The following is a 23,590-nucleotide window of genomic DNA, read 5'->3' as shown; positions in this document are numbered from 1 at the left end:
ACACAATAGAAAATATATATATACAGTGTGTGCAAATGAAGTAAGGAGGTAAGGCAATAAATAGACCATATTGACGAAGCAATTACAATTTAGCAAATGAACACTGGAGTGATAGATGTGCAGATGAGGATGTGCAAGTAGAAATACTGGTGTGCAAAAGTACAGAAAAAAGCAAAAACAAATACAGGATGAGGGAGGTAGTTGGTTGGGTGGGCTATTTACAGATGGGCTGTGTACAGCTGCAGCGATCGGTAAGCTGCTCTGACATCCGATGCTTAAAGTTAGTGAGGGAGATATGTCTCCAACATCAGTGATTTTTACAATTCGTTCCAGTCATTGGCAGCAGAGAACTGGAAAGAAAGGTGGCCAAAGAGGTGTTGGCTTTGGGGATGACCAGTGAAATATACCTGCTGGAGCCCGTGCTACGGGTGGGTGTTGTTATCGTCACCAGTGAGCTGAGATAAGGTGGGGCTTTACCTAGCAAAGACTTATAGATGACCTGGAGCCAGAGGGTTTGGCGACGAATATGTAGCGAGGACCAGCCAACGAGAGCATATAGGTCTCAGTGGTGGGTAGGATATAGGGCTTTGGTGACAAAACGGATGGCACTGTGATAGACTGCATCCACTTTCTGAGTAGAGTGTTGGAGGCTATTTTGTAAATGACATCGGCCGAAGTGAAGGATCGGTAGGATAGTCAGTTTTACGAGGGTATGTTTGGCAGCTTGAGTGAAGGAGGCTTTGTTGTGAACTAGGAAGCCGATAATAGATTACATTTCAGATTGGAGATGCTTAATAAGACATGAATGAAGTCCGTTATCGTAAATAAGAATTTGTTCTTAACTGACTTGCCTAGTTAAATAAAGGTTAAATAAATAAAATAAATGCTCGAAATAGACAATAATGAAATGGTGAGAAGACAGGTAGAAATGGTATTGTTCTGGTTGTTTGTTCTCTCTATCTCTCTCTCCCCCTTTCTTTCTCTCTCTCCCTCTCCATCTCTCCCTTTCTTTCTCTCTCTCCCTCTCTCTGTTTCCGTCTATCAACATGGAACTCCTTGGCTCTGTAGGGTAGGGTGTGAGAGAACGGCTGGTACAGCTGTAGCCCAGAGTCTGTGCCAATGTGCCTGTGCCAGTGCCCGATGTGCACATTCCAACCTGGACGGCTGCATGCCATTGTCACGTTATTGTGTTAGCGCTGAAAGCCCCATCCCCCTCCCTCTCCCCCTCCCTCTCCCCCCTCCACTCCCCTATAATCAGATCCTGCTATTGAGTCCCTGCGAATCACACAGACTGCCTGTTACAGCCTCAATCACACAAACAAATAAACATACATAGTGGAAAATGGCACCTTTTCTAGTGCACACATTAAAAGGAGGAAGTTCTGTCATGTTTCAGTTCAGCTGAAAATATCTCAGGAAAAAGTATATTGAGGTGAAGCCCTAATTCATCATTGAACCAACATGCACAGTGGTTCAAAGCATATTGTAAAGTCACCCCTTGAGTGAAATGCAACTGATTGGCTGTGTTGCTGTCTGTTTCCAGGTTTGTGATTGGTCGAGAGCGTCCGGGTCAGGTGAGCGAGGTGGCTGCTCTGATCCAACAGACTCTGGAGCAGGAGAGGAGACAGAGAGAGTTGCTGGAGCAGCAGTATGCCCAGTATGACGCTGATGACGATGAGGTGGGTAGTCTACTTCCCCGCTGTCTCACCCTCCTACTGATACACCTATAAGTGTGGCCAATCAAATCCTATACAGTTTTATTAACTCATTCATAGGAGCTAGTAACCTACAACAACGTCTAACTTACCGACCCACTTGTACTCTCCTCTACTTATCAGGTATTCACAAAGTATCTCAGAGTGCCTTTTCGATTATAATGAATATACAGTATATGGACAGGGGGGACCTGATCCTAGATCAGCCAGTAGCGGTGCATGGGTAAAATCACTGGGGAAGCCAAGCCAGAAAAAAAGCCATATTGCAACCAATATGTTGTGATAATTGCGTTGTTTTCTCTATAACCTGTTAGTTCTTATGCCTTGTGACCATAATATATAGGCCAAAGGTCGAGAAAATAATAAGAATAAATTCAGCCACACCTTTGTTTCATCACAAAACCGGAGAGCATCTGTTCAGTGATGTCCACAAAGCATTTAGCATGTAACAAGCAGTTACATTACCTACAGCATGGTCAAGCAAGGAAACACCGTGCACCTGGCAAACTTGGTTAGAGTGCACTGCGCCCGGCTGGTTCGCGATGAGACAAGGATTTCCCTACCGGCCAAGCCCTCCCTAACCCAGACGACACTAGGCCAATTGTGCATCGCCCCACAGACCTCCCGGTCGCGGCCAGTTACGACAGAGCCTGGGCGCGAACCCAGAGTCTCTGGTGGCGCAGTGCCCTTAACCACTGTGCCACCCGGGAGGCCTTTGTTGTCCTAGTTTTTGTTGCACGCTAGCCTAACTTCCTTTCATGGGCAATGATTAGCCAGCTAGTTAACATTAGCCTACTACATATAGCTTCCATCCTCTAAGGCCAGAGGCATAATGTATGAATTCATGGTCGGATCAGAATCACAGTTATAATCATTGTACGGAAAATGAAGTAAAACCAGTCCAAATCAAAATATCCGTCCATGCCTAATTTAGGAAAGGGACCATTTTAGCGAGCTAGCCACCGGGGGACAACAACACAACGCGATGCAGCAATTCAAGTTTTTTCTGTCAAAAGACATTTGGCTTGATGTGATGTGATTGGTGTGGAGCCAAATCCAAACTGGCTTGACACTTGTTTTTGGTGCGTCAGGACCATTCACAGATGAGCTCACTCAGTTTAGCTCAATGCTGAATGGCTATTATTCTTTTTACAAAATTTTATCAAGGAAGTACAATTGCTCGCTGGCTTCCCTTGCATTCAATTATACGTGCGGCAGCAATATCATCCTCTTTTTGGCTAGACAGCATCAGATAAATGGATTACACATACAGAGACACAGGGGCGCTGTTTCGCTCACTCAGATGCTTTCTCCAGTCAGATACATTCAGCCTCTTGTGAATTGAAGGAAAATTATGAAACACAGAGAAACGAAAGATATGTTTTTGTATGTTTTTGTATTTTATTATTTTATTGGTACATTTTTGGGGGAAGCCTGGCTTCCCGTGGCATCCATGAGTACACGCCACTGAGATCAACACTCCTACTCTGAAAAGCTTTATACATACGGCTCAGATATGTTTCACCATACTAACGACAGACCTGTGTGGTTACACTGCACTCCAATCTTCTACAACAGGTCATCTTGGTCATGAGTTGTGGTAGTCATTATGTCATGTCAAATCAGGCGTTGATAAAAACACAGTTCAAGAATAATGTGGCTGTTCACTTTAAAAACGCCTCTAGGGCTGTTTTCCTGTGTTTGAGGGACTACCAACATGTTTTCCTGGCTGTGTTTGTTCTAGCACACACTAAATTCCATTACCATACACTCATCATTAGTGGGTCAGAAGGCTGGAGGACAATAAAGCCACCATTTCCATAATGGTAGCGCGTTGCCATGGCTGCGAGGCTGAGGGTCTATATTTAAGCCCCATTTAGAGGCGGAGGTGGGAGACGCCGGGTTAATCACCATGTATCTAAGTGGAGTGATGCACATCCTATAGGCTCAGGTCTGGTGATATGTGTATGAAATATGTATGGTAATATACTGTATATGTATGGTAATATACTGTATATGTCTGATATATGTATGGTAATATACTGTATATATCTGATATATGTATGGTAATATACTGTATATGTCTGATATATGTATGGTAATATACTGTATATGTCTGATATATGTATGGTAATATACTGTATATGTCTGATATATGTATGGTAATATACTGTATATGTCTGATATATGTATGGTAATATACTGTATATGTCTGATATATGTATGTAACCCCGCCATTCAGTACATCATGAATAGATAGATAGAAAATCAGAGAGGAATTTAGAATGGCATTTGGCAGTGTTGTGAAGTAGTATCACGTTTCAGGTGAGACCCAGGTGCAGACAACATCGAATTAACAACAGTTTATTAATCCAACAGGGGCAGACAAAAGACAAGTCAAGGCAGACAGGGGTCAGTAATCCTGATAGGTGATGCAAATGTACAGGATGGCAGGCAGGCTCGGGGTCAGCGTAGGCAGAGGTCAGTAATCCTGATAGGTGATGCAAAGGTACAGGACGGCAGGGAGGCTCGGGGTCAGGGTAGGCAGAGGTCAGTAATCCTGATAGGTGATGCAAAGGTACAGGACGGCAGGCAGGCAGGCTCGGGGTCAGGATAGGCAGAGGTCAGTAATCCAGATAGGTGGGGCAAAGGTACAGGACGGCAGGCAGGCAGGCTCGGGGTCAGGGTAGGCAGAGGTCAGTAATCCAGATAGGTGGGGCAAAGGTACAGGACGGCAGGCAGGCTCGGGGTCAGGGTAGGCAGAGGTCAGTAATCCTGATAGGTGGGGCAAAGGTACAGGACGGCAGGCAGGCAGGCTCGGGGTCAGGGTAGGCAGAGGTCAGTAATCCTGATAGGTGGGGCAAAGGTACAGGCCGGCAGGCAGGCTCGGGGTCAGGGTAGGCAGAGGTCAGTAATCCTGATAGGTGGGGCAAAGGTACAGGACGGCAGGCAGGCTCGGGGTCAGGGTAGGCAGAGGTCAGTAATCCTGATAGGTGATGCAAAGGTACAGGACGGCAGGCAGGCTCGGGGTCAGGGTAGGCAGAGGTCAGTAATCCAGATAGGTGGGGTAAAGGTACAGGAAGGCAGGCAGGCTCGAGGTCAGGGTAGGCAGAGGCCAGTAATCCAGATAGGTGGGGCAAAGGTACAGGACGGCAGGCAGGCTCGGGGTCAGGGTAGGCAGAGGTCAATAATCCAGATAGGTGGGGCAAAGGTACAGGACGGCAGGCAGGCTCGGGGTCAGGGTAGGCATAGGTCAGTAATCCTGAGAGGTGGGGCAAAGGTACAGGACGGCAGAAAAGGTCAAAACCGGGAAACTAGAAAACAGGAACAATCGCGACATGAACAGAGGTAAAACCTCTTGATGAAACAAAACGAACTGGCAACAGACAAACAGAGATCACAGGTATAAATACACAGGGGATAATGGGGAATATGGGCGACACCTGGAGGGGCGAGGAGACAATAACAAAGACAGGTGAAACAGATCAGGGTCTGACAAGTAGGTTCTTGGTGTGTGTGTGTGTGTGTCAGACCTGGGATAGCTATAGTTTTAACAATGCTTTGTGTAAAGCATGGGTTGGAACAAAAACATTTCCCAATCGTTTCGTTCTGAACAGAACCAGTATGTTCTGCGTTCCGTTCCACTGTTCCGAGCAGCAAAATAAAGTTATGGTTCCAACAAAGAAATTGTTATTTTCTGTTCCTTTTTAAACCTCTGAAATCGATATCATACTCAATGGGTGACATGTCTGGTATGTATGCAGGCCATGGAAGTACTGGGACATTTTCAGCTTCCAGAAATTGTGTACAGATCCTTGCGATCCATGCTGAAACATGAGGTGATGGCGGCAGATGAATGGCACTACAATGGACCTCAGGATCTTGTCACTGTATCTCTGTGCATTTATACTGCCTTAGATAAAATCCAATTATGTTCGTTGTCTATAGCTTATGCCTTCCCTTACCATAGCCCCACCCCCACGGGCATTCTGTTCACAACATTGACATCAGCAAACCGCTCAGCCACACGACACCATACACGGGGTCTGCGGTTGTGATGCCAGTTGGACGTACTGCCTAATTCTCTAAAATGACATTGGAGGCGGCTTATGAGAAATGAACATTAAATTCTCTGGCAACAGCTCTGGTGGACATTCCTGCAGTCAGCATGCCAATTTCATGCTCCTTCAAAACCTGAGACTGTAAGGATCGATGCTGGAGATGAGAAGCAAGTACAGTGAGTGACCATTTACTGGAAAACGGACATCAAACCAAAACAAGAACATTGTCTGGACAGGGGGAACAAATTGACATAAGGACAATAATGTGACACAGGGCACCAACTGAGGAACAGACAGATATAGAATGGCAATCAACAAAGTAATGGAGTCCAGGTGATTCCAATATTGCGCAGCTGCGCGTAATGATGGTGACAGGTGTGCATAATGAAGGGCAGCCTGGCGCCCTCGAGCGCCAGAGAGGGGAAACGGGAGCAGACATGACAACATCCCCCTCTAGGGGCGCCACCCAGCTTCCCACCTGGGCGAGCCTGACAGGCCGGCCAAGGCATGGGAGTTGGACAGCTGGATGAGCCGTAGAAGCCCGACTAGCCGGCAGAGGCGTGGGAAGCCTGACGAACCGGCTGAGGCGTGGGAGCCTGACGAACCGGCTGAGGCATGGGAGCCTGACGAGCCGGCTGAGGCGTAGAAGCCCGACTAGCCGGCAGAGGCGTGGGAGCCCGACGAGCCGGCTGAGGCGTGGGAGCCCGACGATCCCGCTGAGGCGTGGGAGCCTGACGATCCCGCTGAGGCGTGGGAGCCCGACGATCCCAATGAGGTGTGGGAGCCTGATGATCCCGCTGAGGCGTGGGAGCCTGACGATCCGGCTGAGGCGTGGGAGCCTGACGAACCGGCTGAGGCGTGGGAGCCAGATGAGCCGGCTGAGGCGTGGGAGCCTGACGATCCCGCTGAGGCGTGGGAGCCTGACGATCCCGACGAGGTGTGGGAGCCTGACGATCCCGCTGAGGCGTGGGAGCTTGACGAACCGGCTGAGGCGTGGGAGCCCGACGATCCGGCTGAGGCGTGGGAGCCCGACGAACCGGCTGAGGCGTGAGAGCCCGACGAACCGGCTGAGGCGTGGGAGCCCGACGAACCGGCTGAGGCGTGGGAGCCCGACGATCCGGCTGAGGCGTGGGAGCCCGACGAACCGGCTGAGGCGTGGGAGCCCGACGAGCCGGCTGAGGCGTGGGAGCCCGACGAGCCGGCTGAGGCGTGGGAGCCTGACGAGGTGGATGGATCTGGGATTGTTTATTTCAGCTCATGAAACATGGGACCAACACTTTATATGTTGCGTTTATATTTTTGTTCAGGGTATTCTTCAAGGAGAACAAATAATTACTTTGAAGGTGGTTACAACTATTTGAATACAGATCCCCCAAAATTAAAAAGTTTTAAAACTATTTGAATGTTGCTATTGTAATAAATCACAAAGTTACTACAACTTGATGTTGTCACTGCCGTCGTAGGGAGGAGACCAAGGCGCAGCATGGTATGTTTACATTCTCTTTATTATAAGAGTGAATGAACAAACTAACATAAAAACAACAAACCGAACCGTGACGCTATATAAACAAGTGCTGACAGGCAACTACACATAGACAAGAACCCACCAAACCAAAAGGGAAAATGGCAACCTAAATAGGATCATCATTATTATACTGTGTGCTGTCAGACTGTAAGACTTAATGGCACCCTATCTCCTATATAGTGCACTACTTTCGACGAGAGAGCGACCCCCCCCCCCACATGGAAAACACACAGGGTTGAATCTCTGACTGGTCAGCCCTGAGTAATTCAGCTAGGCTTTAGATGTCTGTCCAGATCGTCAGCCATGTAAACACACACACACACTATAAATGCACTATAGCAGATATGTGTTGAGAGCAGCAGGAGAGAAATATTCTGCTGTACCATGACAAAGCAAGCACCAGATGTTTCTAATATTGTGTGTCTATGTTTGTTTGCTCGCCATCTCTGTAAGCTCCAGCACCAGTGTTTCTGAGGTGTCAATCACCCAGTGTGATTCTGGCAGGAGGACCAGAGAGAGGATGCCAGGATGGGTCATTCGATCCTGGGTAGAGCAGGCCCTGGGTCTGCTTGGCTCTCCCTGCCTGGCTCTCTGCAACCAGATCTGAGGCTGCTGCAGGCTGCAGCAGAGCGGAACTCCTCTTTATAAGCATGTCTGTCTGGATTACTTTAGTGAGGCTGCCAGGCTGTAGGGAAGAGAAGCACATAGAGTATCCTGCTGTGGCTGTGTTCTAGACCACACATACTGTACAATCATCCCTCTTCCTTACTTACCCCCCTGTAACCCTAACTCTGACCCTCTCCTCATCCCCCATCCCGCAATCATCCCCCTTCCTCACCTTACCTCATCCCCCAGCTTTACCTACACCCCCTTAACCCCAACTCTGACCCTCTACTCATACCCCATCCCTCAATCATCCCCCTTCCTCACCTTACCTCATCCCCCAGCATTACCTACACCCCCCTAACCCTGACCCTCTCTCAACCCCCATCCCTCAATCATCCCCTTCCTCACCTTACCTCATCCCCAGCATTACCTACACCCCCTAACCCTGACCCTCTCCTCAACCCCCATCCCTCAATCATCCCTCTTCCTCACCTCATCCCCCAGCATTACCTACACCCCTAACCCTGACCTCTCCTCAACCCCCATCCCTCAATCATCCCTCTTCCTCACCTTATCCCCAGCATTACCTACACCCCCTAACCCTGACCCTCTCCTCAACCCCCATCCCTCAATCATCCCCCTTCCTCACCTCACCTCATCCCCCAGCATTACCTACACCCCCCTAACCCTGACCCTCTCCTCAACCCCCATCCCTCAATCATCCCCCTTCCTCACCTCACCTCATCCCCCAGCATTACCTACACCCCCCTAACCCTGACCCTCTCCTCAACCCCCATCCCTCAATCATCCCTCTTCCTCACCTCACCTCATCCCCCAGCATTACCTACACCCCCCTAACCCTGACCCTCTCCTCAACCCCCATCCCTCAATCATCCCTCTTCCTCACCTCATCCCCCAGCATTACCTACACCCCCCTAACCCTGACCCTCTCCTCAACCCCCATCCCTCAATCATCCCTCTTCCTCACCTCATCCCCCAGCATTACCTACACCCCCCTAACCCTGACCCTCTCCTCAACCCCCATCCCTCAATCATCCCCCTTCCTCACCTTACCTCATCCCCCAGCATTACCTACACCCCTAACCCTGACCCTCTCCTCAACCCCATCCCTCAATCATCCCCCTTCCTCACCTTACCTCATCCCCAGCATTACCTACACCCCCTAACCCTGACCCTCTCCTCAACCCCCATCCCTCAATCATCCCTCTTCCTCACCTTATCCCCCAGCATTACCTACACCCCCCTAACCCTGACCCTCTCCTCAACCCCCAGCATTACCTACACCCCCCTAACCCTGACCCTCTCCTCATCCCCCAGCATTACCTACACCCCCCTAACCCTGACCCTCACCTCATCCCCCAGCATTACCTACACCCCCCTAACCCTGACCCTCTCCTCAACCCCCATCCCTCAATCATCCCCCTTCCTCACCTTACCTCATCCCCCAGCATTACCTACACCCCCCTAACCCTGACCCTCTCCTCAACCCCCATCCCTCAATCATCCCCCTTCCTCACCTTACCTCATCCCCCAGCATTACCTACACCCCCCTAACCCTGACCCTCTCCTCAACCCCCATCCCTCAATCATCCCTCTTCCTCACCTTATCCCCCAGCATTACCTACACCCCCCTAACCCTGACCCTCTCCTCATCCCCCAGCATTACCTACACCCCCTAACCCTGACCCTCTCGTCAACCCCCATCCCTCAATCATCCCTCTTCTTCCTCACCTCATCCCCCAGCATTACCTACACCCCTAACCCTGACCCTCTCCTCATCCCCCAGCATTACCTACACCCCCCTAACCCTGACCCTCTCCTCATCCCCCAGCATTACCTACACCCCCTAACCCTGACCCTCTCCTCATCCCCCAGCATTACCTACACCCCTAACCCTGACCCTCTCCTCATCCCCCAGCATTACCTACACCCCCCTAACCCTGACCCTCTCCTTATCCCCCAGCATTACCTACACCCCCCTAACCCTGACCCTCTCTCAACCCCCAGCATTACCTACACCCCCCTAACCCTGACCCTCTCCTTATCCCCCAGCATTACCTACACCCCCCTAACCCTGACCCTCTCCTCATCCCCCAGCATTACCTACACCCCCCTAACCCTGACCCTCTCCTCAACCCCCATCCCTCAATCATCCCCTTCCTCACCTTACCTCATCCCCCAGCATTACCTACACCCCCCTAACCCTGACCCTCTCCTTATCCCCCAGCATTACCTACACCCCCCTAACCCTGACCCTCTCCTCATCCCCCAGCATTACCTACACCCCCCTAACCCTGACCCTCTCCTCATCCCCCAGCATTACCTACACCCCCCTAACCCTGACCCTCTCCTTATCCCCCAGCATTACCTACACCCCCCTAACCCTGACCCTCTCCTTATCCCCCAGCATTACCTACACCCCTAACCCTGACCCTCTCAACCCCCAGCATTACCTACACCCCCTAACCCTGACCCTCCTTATCCCCAGCATTACCTACACCCCTAACCCTGACCCTCTCTCCTCATCCCCCAGCATTACCTACACCCCTAACCCTGACCCTCCTCATCCCCCAGCATTACCTACACCCCTAACCCTGACCCTCTCCTCATCCCCCAGCATTACCTACACCCCTAACCCTGACCCTCTCCTTCTCCCCCAGCATTACCTACACCCCCCTAACCCTGACCCTCTCCTCAACCCCCAGCATTACCTACACCCCCCTAACCCTGACCCTCTCCTTATCCCCCAGCATTACCTACACCCCTAACCCTGACCCTCTCCTCATCCCCCAGCATTACCTACACCCCCTAACCCTGACCCTCCTCAACCCCCATCCTCAATCATCCCCTTCCTCACCTTACCTCATCCCCCAGCATTACCTACACCCCTAACCCTGACCCTCTCCTTATCCCCCAGCATTACCTACACCCCCCTAACCCTGACCCTCTCCTCATCCCCCAGCATTACCTACACCCCCCTAACCCTGACCCTCTCCTCATCCCCCAGCATTACCTACACCCCCCTAACCCTGACCCTCTCCTTATCCCCCAGCATTACCTACACCCCTAACCCTGACCCTCTCCTTATCCCCAGCATTACCTACACCCCTAACCCTGACCCTCTCCTCATCCCCCAGCATTACCTACACCCCTAACCCTGACCCTCTCCTCATCCCCCAGCATTACCTACACCCCTAACCCTGACCCTCTCCTCATCCCCAGCATTACCTACACCCCCTAACCCTGACCCTCTCCTCATCCCCCAGCATTACCTACACCCCCCTAACCCTGACCCTCTCCTCATCCCCCAGCATTACCTACACACCCTAACCCTGACCCTCTCCCCCCTCCTACACCCCCTAACCCTGACCCTCTCCAACCCCCAGCATTACCTACACCCCCTAACCCTGACCCTCTCCTCATCCCCCAGCATTACCTACCCCCTAACCCTGACCCTCTCCTCATCCCCAGCATTACCTACACCCCTAACCCTGACCCTCTCCTCATCCCCCAGCATTACCTACACCCCCCTAACCCTGACCCTCTCCTCATCCCCCAGCATTACCTACACCCCCCTAACCCTGACCCTCTCCTCATCCCCCAGCATTACCTACACCCCTAACCCTGACCCTCTCCTTATCCCCCAGCATTACCTACACCCCCTAACCCTGACCCTCTCCTCATCCCCAGCATTACCTACACCCCTAACCCTGACCCTCTCCTCATCCCCCAGCATTACCTACACCCCTAACCCTGACCCTCTCCTTATCCCCAGCATTACCTACACCCCTAACCCTGACCCTCTCCTCATCCCCCAGCATTACCTACACCCCTAACCCTGACCCTCTCCTCATCCCCCATTACACACCCCCTAACCCTGACCTATCCCCCAGCCCTAACCCTGACCCTCTCCTCATCCCCCAGCATTACCTACACCCCCTCAACCCCATCCCAATCATCCTTCCTCATCCCCCAGCATTACCTACACCCCCCCTGACCCTCTCCTTATCCCCCAGCATTACCTACACCCCTAACCCTGACCCTCCCTCATCCCCCAGCATTACCTACACCCCTAACCCTGACCCTCTCCTCATCCCCCAGCATTACCTACACCCCTAACCCTGACCCTCTCCTCATCCCCCAGCATTACCTACACCCCTAACCCTGACCCTGAGCCCCTACACCCCTAACCCTCTCCTCATCCCCAGCATTACCTACACCCCTAACCCTGACCTCTCCTATCCCCAGCATTACCTACACCCCTAACCCTGACCCTCCTCCCCCAGCATTACCTACACCCCTAACCCTGACCCTCTCCTCATCCCCAGCATTACCTACACCCTAACCCTGACCCTCTCTCTCATCCCCAGCATTACCTACACCCCTAACCCTGACCCTCTCCTTATCCCCCAGCATTACCTACACCCCCTAACCCTGACCTCCTCATCCCCCAGCATTACCTACACCCCCCTGACCCTCTATCCCCCAGCATTACCCACCCCTAACCCTGACCCTCTCCTCATCCCCCAGCATTACCTACACCCCCTAACCCTGACCCTCTCCTCCCTTAGCCCCATCCTCAATCCCCCCCTGACCCTTCCTCATCCCCCAGCATTACCTACACCCCTAACCCTGACCCTCTCCTCATCCCCCAGCATTACCTACACCCCCCTAACCCTGACCCTCACCTCATCCCCCAGCATTACCTACACCCCTAACCCTGACCCTCTCCTCATCCCCCAGCATTACCTACACCCCTAACCCTGACCCTCTCTCATCCCCCAGCATTACCTACACCCCCCTAACCCTGACCCTCTCCTCATCCCCCAGCATTACCTACACCCCTAACCCTGACCCTCTCCTTATCCCCCAGCATTACCTACACCCTAACCCTGACCCTCTCTCATCCCCAGCATTACCTGACCCTAACCCTGACCTTCTCCTCATCCCCCAGCATTACCTACACCCCTAACCCTGACCCTCTCCTCATCCCCCAGCATTACCTACACCCCTAACCCTGACCCTCTCCTCATCCCCCAGCATTACCTACACCCCTAACCCTGACCCTCTCCTCATCCCCCAGCATTACCTACACCCCTAACCCTGACCCTCCTCATCCCCAGCATTACCTACACCCCCCTAACCCTGACCCTCTCCTCATCCCCCAGCATTACCTACACCCCCCTAACCCTGACCCTCTCCTCATCCCCCAGCATTACCTACACCCCCCTAACCCTGACCCTCTCCTCATCCCCCAGCATTACCTACACCCCCCTAACCCTGACCCTCTCCTCATCCCCCAGCATTACCTACACCCCCCTAACCCTGACCCTCTCCTCATCCCCCAGCATTACCTACACCCCCCTAACCCTGACCCTCTCCTCATCCCCCAGCATTACCTACACCCCTAACCCTGACCCTCTCCTCATCCCCCAGCATTACCTACACCCCCCTAACCCTGACCCTCTCCTCATCCCCCAGCATTACCTACACCCCCCTAACCCTGACCCTCTCCTCATCCCCCAGCATTACCTACACCCCCCTAACCCTGACCCTCTCCTCATCCCCCAGCATTACCTACACCCCCCTAACCCTGACCCTCTCCTCATCCCCCAGCATTACCTACACCCCCCTAACCCTGACCCTCTCCTCATCCCCAGCATTACCTACACCCCTAACCCTGACCCTCTCTCATCCCCAGCATTACCTACACCCCTAACCCTGACCCTCTCCTCATCCCCCAGCATTACCTACACCCCCTAACCCTGACCTACACTCCCTCATCCCCCAGCATTACCTACACTAACCCTGACCCCTAATCCCCCAGATTACCTACACCCTAACCCTGACCCTTCCTCATCCCCCAGCATTACCTACACCCCTAACCCTGACCCTCTCCTCTCCCCCAGCATCCCCACAACCCTGACCCTCTCCTCATCCCCCAGCATACCTACACCCCTAACCCTGACCCTCTCTCCCCCAGCATTACCTCACCCCCCTGACCATCCTATCCTAGCATTACCCACCCCTAACCCTGACCCTCTCCTCATCCCCCAGCATTACCTACACCCCTAACCCTGACCCTCTCCTCATCCCCCAGCATTACCTACCCCCTAACCCTGACCCTCTCCTCATCCCCCAGCATTACCTACACCCCCTAACCCTGACCCTCTCCTCATCCCCCAGCATTACCTACACCCCCTAACCCTGACCCTCTCCTCATCCCCAGCATTACCTACACCCCTAACCCTGACCCTCTCCTCATCCCCAGCATTACCTACACCCCCTAACCCTGACCCTCTCCTCATCCCCCAGCATTACCTACACCCCCTAACCCTGACCCTCTCCTCATCCCCAGCATTACCTACACCCCTAACCCTGACCCTCTCCTCATCCCCAGCATTACCTACACCCCTAACCCTGACCCTCTCCTCATCCCCAGCATTACCTACACCCCTAACCCTGACCCTCTCATCCCCCAGCATTACCTACACCCCTAACCCTGACCCTCTCCTCATCCCCCAGCATTACCTACACCCCTAACCCTGACCCTCCTCATCCCCAGCATTACCTACACCCCCTAACCCTGACCCTCTCTCATCCCCCAGCATTACCTACACCCCTAACCCTGACCCTCTCTCATCCCCAGCATTACCTACACCCCCAACCCTGACCTATTACCTACACCCCTAACCCTGACCCTCTCCTCATCCCCCAGCATTACCTACACCCCTAACCCTGACCCTCTCCTCATCCCCCAGCATTACCTACACCCCTAACCCTGACCCTCCTCATCCCCCAGCATTACCTACACCCCTAACCCTGACCCTCTCTCATCCCCCAGCATTACCTACACCCCCTAACCCTGACCCTCTCCTCATCCCCAGCATTACCTACACCCCTAACCCTGACCCTCTCCTCATCCCCAGCATCCTACACCCCTAGCCTGACCTTACTCATCCCCCAGCATTACCTACCCTAACCCTGACCCTCTCTCATCCCCCAGCATTACCTACACCCCCTAACCCTGACCTGACCACTCTAACCCTGACCCCTCTCATCCCCCAGCATTACCTACACCCCTAACCCTGACCCTCTCTCATCCCCCAGCATTACCTACACCCCTAACCCTGACCTTCCTCATCCCCCAGCATTACCTACACCCCCTAACCCTGACCCTCTCTCATCCCCAGCATTACCTACACTTTAACCCTGACCCTCTCCTCTCCCCAGCATTACCTGACCCCTAACCCTGACCCTCCTCATCCCCAGCATTACCTACACCCCTAACCCTGACCCTCTCCTCATCCCCCAGACCACTCTAACCCTGACCTCTCCTCATCCCCTAGCATTACCCACCTAACCCTGACCCTCACCTCATCCCCCAGCATTACCTACACCCCTAACCCTGACCCTCTCCTCATCCCCCAGCATTACCTACACCCCCTAACCCTGACCCTCTCCTCATCCCCAGCATTACCTACACCCCTAACCCTGACCCTCACTCATCCCCAGCATTACCTACACCCCCTAACCCTGACCTTCTCTCATCCCCCAGCATTACCTACACCCCCCTAACCCTGACCCTCTCCTCATCCCCCAGCATTACCTACACCCCCTAACCCTGACCCTCTCCTCATCCCCAGCATTACCTACACCCCCTAACCCTGACCTCACCTCATCCCCAGCATTACCTACACCCCTAACCCTGACCCTCACCCTCATCCCCAGCATTACCTACACCCCTAACCCTGACCCTCCTCATCCCCCAGCATTACCTACACCCCCTAACCCTGACCCTCTCCTCATCCCCCAGCATTACCTACACCCCCCTAACCCTGACCCTCTCCTCATCCCCAGCATTACCTACACCCCTAACCCTGACCCTCACCTCATCCCCCAGCATTACCTACACCCCCTAACACCCTTACCTAGCATTACCCCCTAACCCTGACCCTCTCTCATCCCCCAGCATTACCACCCCTAACCCTGACCCTCACTCATCCCCAGCATTACCTACACCCCTAACCCTGACCCTCTCCTCATCCCCAGCATTACCTACACCCCTAACCCTGACCCTCTCCTCATCCCCCAGCATTACCTACACCCCTAACCCTGACTCCTCATCCCCAGCATTACCTACACCCCCTAACCCTGACCCTCACCTCATCCCCAGCATTACCTACACCCCTAACCCTGACCCTCTCCTCATCCCCCAGCATTACCTACACCCCCTAACCCTGACCCTCTCCTCATCCCCAGCATTACCTACACCCCTAACCCTGACCCTCTCTCATCCCCAGCATTACCTACACCCCCTAACCCTGACCCTCTCCTCATCCCCAGCATTACCTACACCCCTAACCCTGACCCTCTCCATCCCCAGCATTACCTACACCCCCTAACCCTGACCCTCTCCTCATCCCCCAGCATTACCTACACCCCTAACCCTGACCCTCTCCTCATCCCCCAGCATTACCTACACCCCTAACCCTGACCCTCTCCTCATCCCCAGCATTACCTACACCCCTAACCCTGACCCTCCTCTCCCCCAGCATTACCTACACCCTAACCCTGACCTTCTCTCATCCCCCAGCATTACCTACACTTCTAACCCTGACCCTCTCTCATCCCCAGCATTACCTACACCCCTAACCCTGACCCTCTCCTCATCCCCCAGCATTACCTACACCCCCTAACCCTGACCTCTCCTCATCCCCCAGCATTACCTACACCCTAACCCTGACCCTCTCCTCATCCCCAGCATTACCTACACCCCTAACCCTGACCCTCACTCCCCCAGCATTACCTACACCCCTAACCCTGACCCTCACCTCATCCCCCAGCATTACCTACACCCCTAACCCTGACCTCTCCTCATCCCCCAGCATTACCTACACCCCTAACCCTGACCCTCTCCTCATCCCCCAGCATTACCTACACCCCTAACCCTGACCCTCTCTCATCCCCAGCATTACCTACACCCCTAACCCTGACCTCTCCTCATCCCCAGCATTACCTACACCCCTAACCCTGACCCTCTCCTCATCCCCAGCATTACCTACACCCCCTAACCCTGACCTCTCCTCATCCCCCAGCATTACCTACACCCCTAACCCTGACCCTCTCCTCATCCCCCAGCATTACCTACACCCCCTAACCCTGACCCTCTCCTCATCCCCCAGCATTACCTACACCCCTAACCCTGACCCTCTCCTCATCCCCCAGCATTACCTACACCCCCTAACCCTGACCCTCTCCTCATCCCCCAGCATTACCTACACCCCCTAACCTGACCTCTCTCTCATCCCCCAGCATTACCTACACCCCTAACCTGACCTTCCTCATCCCCAGCATTACCTACACCCCCTAACCCTGACCCTCACCTCATCCCCAGCATTACCTACACCCCTAACCCTGACCCTCACCTCATCCCCCAGCATTACCTACACTTTAACCCTGACCCTCACCTCATCCCCCAGCATTACCTACACCCCTAACCCTGACCCTCACTCATCCCCAGCATTACCTACACCCCTAACCCTGACCTCTCTCATCCCCCAGCATTACCTACACCCCCCTAACCCTGACCTCTCCTCATCCCCCAGCATTACCTACACCTAACCCTGACCCTAACCCTGACCCCTAACCTGACCTCTCTCATCCCCCCCCAGCATTACCTACACCCCTAACCCTGACCCTCTCCTCATCCCCAGCATTACCTACACCCCTAACCCTGACCTTCCTCATCCCCCAGCATTACCTACACCCCCTAACCCTGACCCTCTCCTCATCCCCCAGCATTACCTACACCCCCTAACCCTGACCCTCTCCTCATCCCCAGCATTACCTACACCCCTAACCCTGACCTCTCCTCATCCCCCAGCATTACCTACACCCCCTAACCCTGACCCTCTCCTCATCCCCAGCATTACCTACACCCCTAACCCTGACCCTCTCCTCATCCCCTCAGCATTACTTACACCCCTAACCCTGACCTCTCCTCATCCCCAGCATTACTTACACCCCTAACCCTGACCCTCTCTCATCCCCAGCATTACCTACACCCCTAACCCTGACCTCTCCTCATCCCCCAGCATTACCTACACCCCTAACCCTGACCCTCCTCATCCCCCAGCATTACCTACACCCCTAACCCTGACCTCCTCCCCCAGCATTACCTACACCCCTAACCCTGACCCTCTCATCCCCTAGCATTACTTACACCCCTAACCCTGACCTTCTCATCCCCCAGCATTACCTACACCCCCTAACCCTGACCCTTCTCTCATCCCCCAGCATTACCTACACTAACCCTGACCCTTCTCCCCCAGCATTACCTACACCCCTAACCCTGACCCTCCTCATCCCCCAGCATTACCTACACCCCCTAACCCTGACCTTCCTCATCCCCAGCATTACCTGACCCCTCCTGACCCTCCTCATCCCCCAGCATTACCTACACCCCTAACTCTGACCCTCTCTCATCCCCAGCATTACCTACACCCCCTAACCCTGACCTCTCATCCCCCAGCATTACCACTTCTAACCCTGACCTTCTCATCTCAGCATTACCTACACTTCTAACCCTGACCCTCCTCATCCCCAGCATTACCTACACCCTAACCCTGACCCTCCTCATCCCCAGCATTACCTACACCCCTAACCCTGACCCTCTCCTCATCCCCCAGCATTACCTACACCCCTAACCCTGACCTCCTCTCATCCCCAGCATTACCTACACCCCTAACCCTGACCCCTCCTCATCCCCAGCATTACTTACACCCCTAACCCTGACCCCCATCCCCAGCATTACCTACACCCCTAACCCTGACCCTCTCCTCATCCCCAGCATTACCTACACCCCTAACCCTGACCCTCTCTCTCATCCCCCAGCATTACCTACACCCTAACCCTGACCTCACCTCATCCCCTAGCATTACCTACACTTCTAACTCCTGACCCTCTCTCATCCCCAGCATTACCTACACCCCCTAACCCTGACCCTCTCTCATCCCCCAGCATTACCTACACCCCTAACCCTGACTCTCACCCATCCCCAACATTACCTGCACCCCCTGACCTCCTCATCCCCCAGCATTACCTACACCCCTAACCCTGACCTCTCCTCATCCCCCAGCATTACCTACACCCCCCTAACCCTGACCCTCTCCTCATCCCCCAACATTACCTACACTTCTAACCCTGACCCTCCTCATCCCCAGCATTACCTACACCCCTAACCCTGACCCTCTCCTCATCCCCAGCATTACCTACACCCCCCTAACCCTGACCCTCTCCTCATCCCCCAGCATTACCTACACCCCCCTAACCCTGACCCTCACCTCATCCCCCAGCATTACCTACACCCCCCTAACCCTGACAAGTCAGAACAACAAAAGATAAGAGGAAAACAGTAAACGAGCTTTAGATACATAACACTGTGTGTTCCCAGTGACATGTACGACTAGTTATGGAATGTGTTCTCATTTCTCATGTTGTGTGTGTGTCCTCAGACTGGGGAGTACGCCACTGATGAGGAGGAGGAGGAGGCGGGGCCGGCCGCAGACGGTGGGGGGGAAGAGGAAGGTGACGGGGAGAAGAGCATCGAGGTGTTCGATTTGCCAGAAACAGATGACATCATTTCCCCCTCAGAGTTGGACGCTACCAAACTCTACCAGACATTCAGAGAGGTCACTCCAACACCCCTTTCATTTGTCTGTTGTATTTATTCTATTCTTCTGTCTATTTCATTAGTCTAGGTATTCCAGCACTCTAAAAAATACAGAAGATCCAACAAAACCGTCTTGTGTATTTTCCTCACACGAATATCACTAATACTGTGGCCCGGAACTTTGTTCAACAACTATTCCTCCTTCCTGATTGCAACAAAGTCAAAGAGTAACAAATTACTGAAATATCGTTTTTGGCCGTTACTGTCTTCTAGAGCCCATTTTCCTTTTTAAAGGACCCAACCTGCTAGTAATATTGATTGAAACGCCTCACTAGCACTGCTGGCACCAGAACATTTTGTCCCTCACTCCACACTTGTGTGACACATTTAACAAATTGCCTGAGCTGCACGGCGGTGTTCTGGATATTGAGTGAGAAATCATGTAATCTCTACTGTCCCAAGACCTCTACTCTCTCTCACTGGGACTCTCTCTCTCTCTCTCTCTTCACTTTCCTCAACTGCCTCTCTTTCTTGACTTCTCTCTTACTATAGCAGATATGTCGTTCCTATATCCCTTTCACTTTCTGTCAATCACTCTCCACGTTTATCTCTCTGCCTACTGACTCTCCCTCTATTTTGTACCTTTCTCTCTCTCCCTCTATTTTCTACCTTTCTCTCTCTCCCTCTCTACTTTGGACCTTTCTCTCTCTCCCTCTCTACTTTGGACCTTTCTCTCTCACCCTCTCTACTTTGTACCTTTCTCTCTCCCTCTCTACTTTGGACCTTTCTCTCTCCCTCTCTACTTTGGACCTTTCTCTCTCCCTCTCTACTTTGGACCTTTCTCTCTCCCTCTCTACTTTGTACCTTTCTCTCTCCCTCTCTACTTTGTACCTTTCTCTCTCCCTCTCTACTTTGGACCTTTCTCTCTCCCTCTCTACTTTGGACCTTTCTCTCTCCCTCTCTACTTTGTACCTTTCTCTCTCCCTCTCTACTTTGTACCTTTCTCTCTCTCCCTCTCTACTTTGTACCTTTCTCTCTCTCCCTCTCTACTTTGTAACTTTCTCTCTCCCTCTCTACTTTGTACCTTTCTCTCTCTCCCTCTCTACTTTGGACCTTTCTCTCTCTCCCTCTCTACTTTGGACCTTTCTCTCTCTCCCTCTCTACTTTGGACCTTTCTCTCTCCCTCTCTACTTTGGACCTTTCTCTCTCTCCCTCTCTACTTTGGACCTTTCTCTCTCTCCCTCTCTACTTTGACCTTTCTCTCTCTCCTCTCTACTTTGGACCTTTCTCTCTCTCTCTCTACTTTGGACCTTTCTCTCTCTCCCTCTCTACTTTGTACCTTTCTCTCTCTCCCTCTCTCCTCTCTACTTTGGACCTTTCTCTCTCTCCCTCTCTACTTTGACCTTTCTCTCTCTCCTCTCTACTTTGGACCTTTCTCTCTCTCCCTCTATTTTCTACCTTTCTCTCTCTCCCTCTCTACTTTGACCTTTCTCTCCCCTCTCTACTTTGGACCTTTCTCTCTCACCCTCTCTACTTTGTACCTTTCTCTCTCCCTCTCTACTTTGGACCTTTCTCTCTCCCTCTCTACTTTGGACCTTTCTCTCTCCCTCTCTACTTTGGACCTTTCTCTCTCCCTCTCTACTTTGTACCTTTCTCTCTCCCTCTCTACTTTGTACCTTTCTCTCTCCCTCTCTACTTTGGACCTTTCTCTCTCCCTCTCTACTTTGGACCTTTCTCTCTCCCTCTCTACTTTGTACCTTTCTCTCTCCCTCTCTACTTTGTACCTTTCTCTCTCCCTCTCTACTTTGTACCTTTCTCTCTCTCCCTCTCTACTTTGTAACTTTCTCTCTCCCTCTCTACTTTGTACCTTTCTCTCTCTCCCTCTCTACTTTGGACCTTTCTCTCTCTCCCTCTCTACTTTGGACCTTTCTCTCTCTCCCTCTCTACTTTGGACCTTTCTCTCTCTCTCTCTACTTTGGACCTTTCTCTCTCTCCCTCTCTACTTTGGACCTTTCTCTCTCTCCCTCTCTACTTTGGACCTTTCTCTCTCTCCCTCTCTACTTTGGACCTTTCTCTCTCTCCCTCTACTTTGGACCTTTCTCTCTCTCCCTCTCTACTTTGTACCTTTCTCTCTCTCCCTCTCTCCCTCTCTACTTTGGACCTTTCTCTCTCTCCCTCTCTACTTTGGACCTTTCTCTCTCTCCCTCTCTACTTTGGACCTTTCTCTCTCTCCCTCTATTTTCTACCTTTCTCTCTCTCCCTCTCTACTTTGGACCTTTCTCTCTCTCCCTCTCTACTTTGGACCTTTCTCTCTCACCCTCTCTACTTTGTACCTTTCTCTCTCCCTCTCTACTTTGGACCTTTCTCTCTCCCTCTCTACTTTGGACCTTTCTCTCTCCCTCTCTACTTTGGACCTTTCTCTCTCCCTCTCTACTTTGTACCTTTCTCTCTCCTCTCTACTTTGTACCTTTCTCTCTCCTCTCTACTTTGACCTTTCTCTCTCCTCTCTACTTTGGACCTTTCTCTCTCCCTCTCTACTTTGTACCTTTCTCTCTCCCTCTCTACTTTGTACCTTTCTCTCTCTCCCTCTCTACTTTGTACCTTTCTCTCTCTCCCTCTCTACTTTGTAACTTTCTCTCTCCCTCTCTACTTTGTACCTTTCTCTCTCTCCCTCTCTACTTTGGACCTTTCTCTCTCTCCCTCTCTACTTTGGACCTTTCTCTCTCCCTCTCTACTTTGGACCTTTCTCTCTCTTTGGACCTTTCTCTCCTCTCTACTTTGGACCTTTCTCTCTCTCCCTCTACTTTGACCTTTCTCTCTCTCCCTCTCTACTTTGACCTTTCTCTCTCTCCCTCTCTACTTTGTACCTTTCTCTCTCTCCCTCTCTACTTTGTACCTTTCTCTCTCTCTCTCTACTTTGACCTTTCTCTCTCTTTGGACCTTTCTCTCTCTCCCTCTCTACTTTGACCTTTCTCTCTCTCCTCTCTACTTTGGACCTTTCTCTCTCTCCCTTTCTACTTTGGACCTTTCTCTCTCTCCCTCTCTACATTGTACCTTTCTCTCTCTCCCTCTCTACTTTGTACCTTTCTCTCTCCCTCTCTACTTTGTACCTTTCTCTCTCCCTCTCTACTTTGGACCTTTCTCTCTCCCTCTCTACTTTGTACCTTTATCTCTCCCTCTCTACTTTGTACCTTTCTCTCTCTCCCTCTCTACTTTGTACCTTTCTCTCTCTCCCTCTCTACTTTGTACCTTTCTCTCTCCCTCTCTACTTTGTACCTTTCTCTCTCTCCCTCTCTACTTTGGACCTTTCTCTCTCCCTCTCTACTTTGGACCTTTCTCTCTCCCTCTCTACTTTGGACCTTTCTCTCTCCCTCTCTACTTTGGACCTTTCTCTCTCTCCCTCTCTACTTTGTACCTTTCTCTCTCTCCCTCTCTACTTTGTACCTTTCTCTCTCTCCCTCTCTACTTTGGACCTTTCTCTCTCTCCCTCTCTCCCTCTCTACTTTGGACCTTTCCCTCTCTCCCTCTCTACTTTGGACCTTTCTCTCTCTCCCTCTCTACTTTGGACCTTTCTCTCTCCCTCTCTACTTTGAACCTTTCTCTCTCTCCCTCTCTACTTTGTACCTTTCTCTCTCTCCCTCTCTCCCTCTCTACTTTGGACCTTTCTCTCTCTCCCTCTCTACTTTGTACCTTTCTCTCTCTCCCTCTCTCCCTCTCTACTTTGGACCTTTCTCTCTCTCCCTCTCTACTTTGTACCTTTCTCTCTTTCCCTCTCTCCCTCTCTACTTTGGACCTTTCTCTCTCTCCCTCTCTACTTTGGACCTTTCTCTCTCCCTCTCTACTTTGACCTTTCTCTCTCCCTCTACTTTGGACCTTTCTCTCTCTCCTCTCTACTTTGGACCTTTCTCTCCTCCTCTCTACTTTGTACCTTTCTCTCTCTCCTCTCTACTTTGGACCTTTCCTCTCTCCTCTCTACTTTGGACCTTTC

The 23,590-nt window shown here is 52.3% G+C and overlaps 1 protein-coding gene across 5 annotated transcripts in view; it reads left to right on the top strand.

Moving 5' to 3' along the window:
• LOC118379097 (neurabin-1-like) overlaps positions 1-23,590 on the top strand; it is a 156,198-nt gene that overhangs the window by 81,610 nt on the left and 50,998 nt on the right. For all 5 annotated transcript variants that reach the window (XM_052469953.1, XM_052469952.1, XM_052469954.1 and 2 more), the window contains exons 6-7: positions 1,544-1,679; positions 19,445-19,621. In XM_052469953.1, the coding sequence (XP_052325913.1) occupies positions 1,544-1,679; positions 19,445-19,621 (313 nt within the window). The remainder of the gene's footprint in view (positions 1-1,543; positions 1,680-19,444; positions 19,622-23,590) is intronic.

The sequence above is a fragment of the Oncorhynchus keta genome, chromosome 19 (assembly GCF_023373465.1).
Source record: "Oncorhynchus keta strain PuntledgeMale-10-30-2019 chromosome 19, Oket_V2, whole genome shotgun sequence".
Lineage (NCBI taxonomy): Eukaryota > Metazoa > Chordata > Actinopteri > Salmoniformes > Salmonidae > Oncorhynchus > Oncorhynchus keta.
This window is presented reverse-complemented; position numbering and strand designations above follow the sequence as displayed.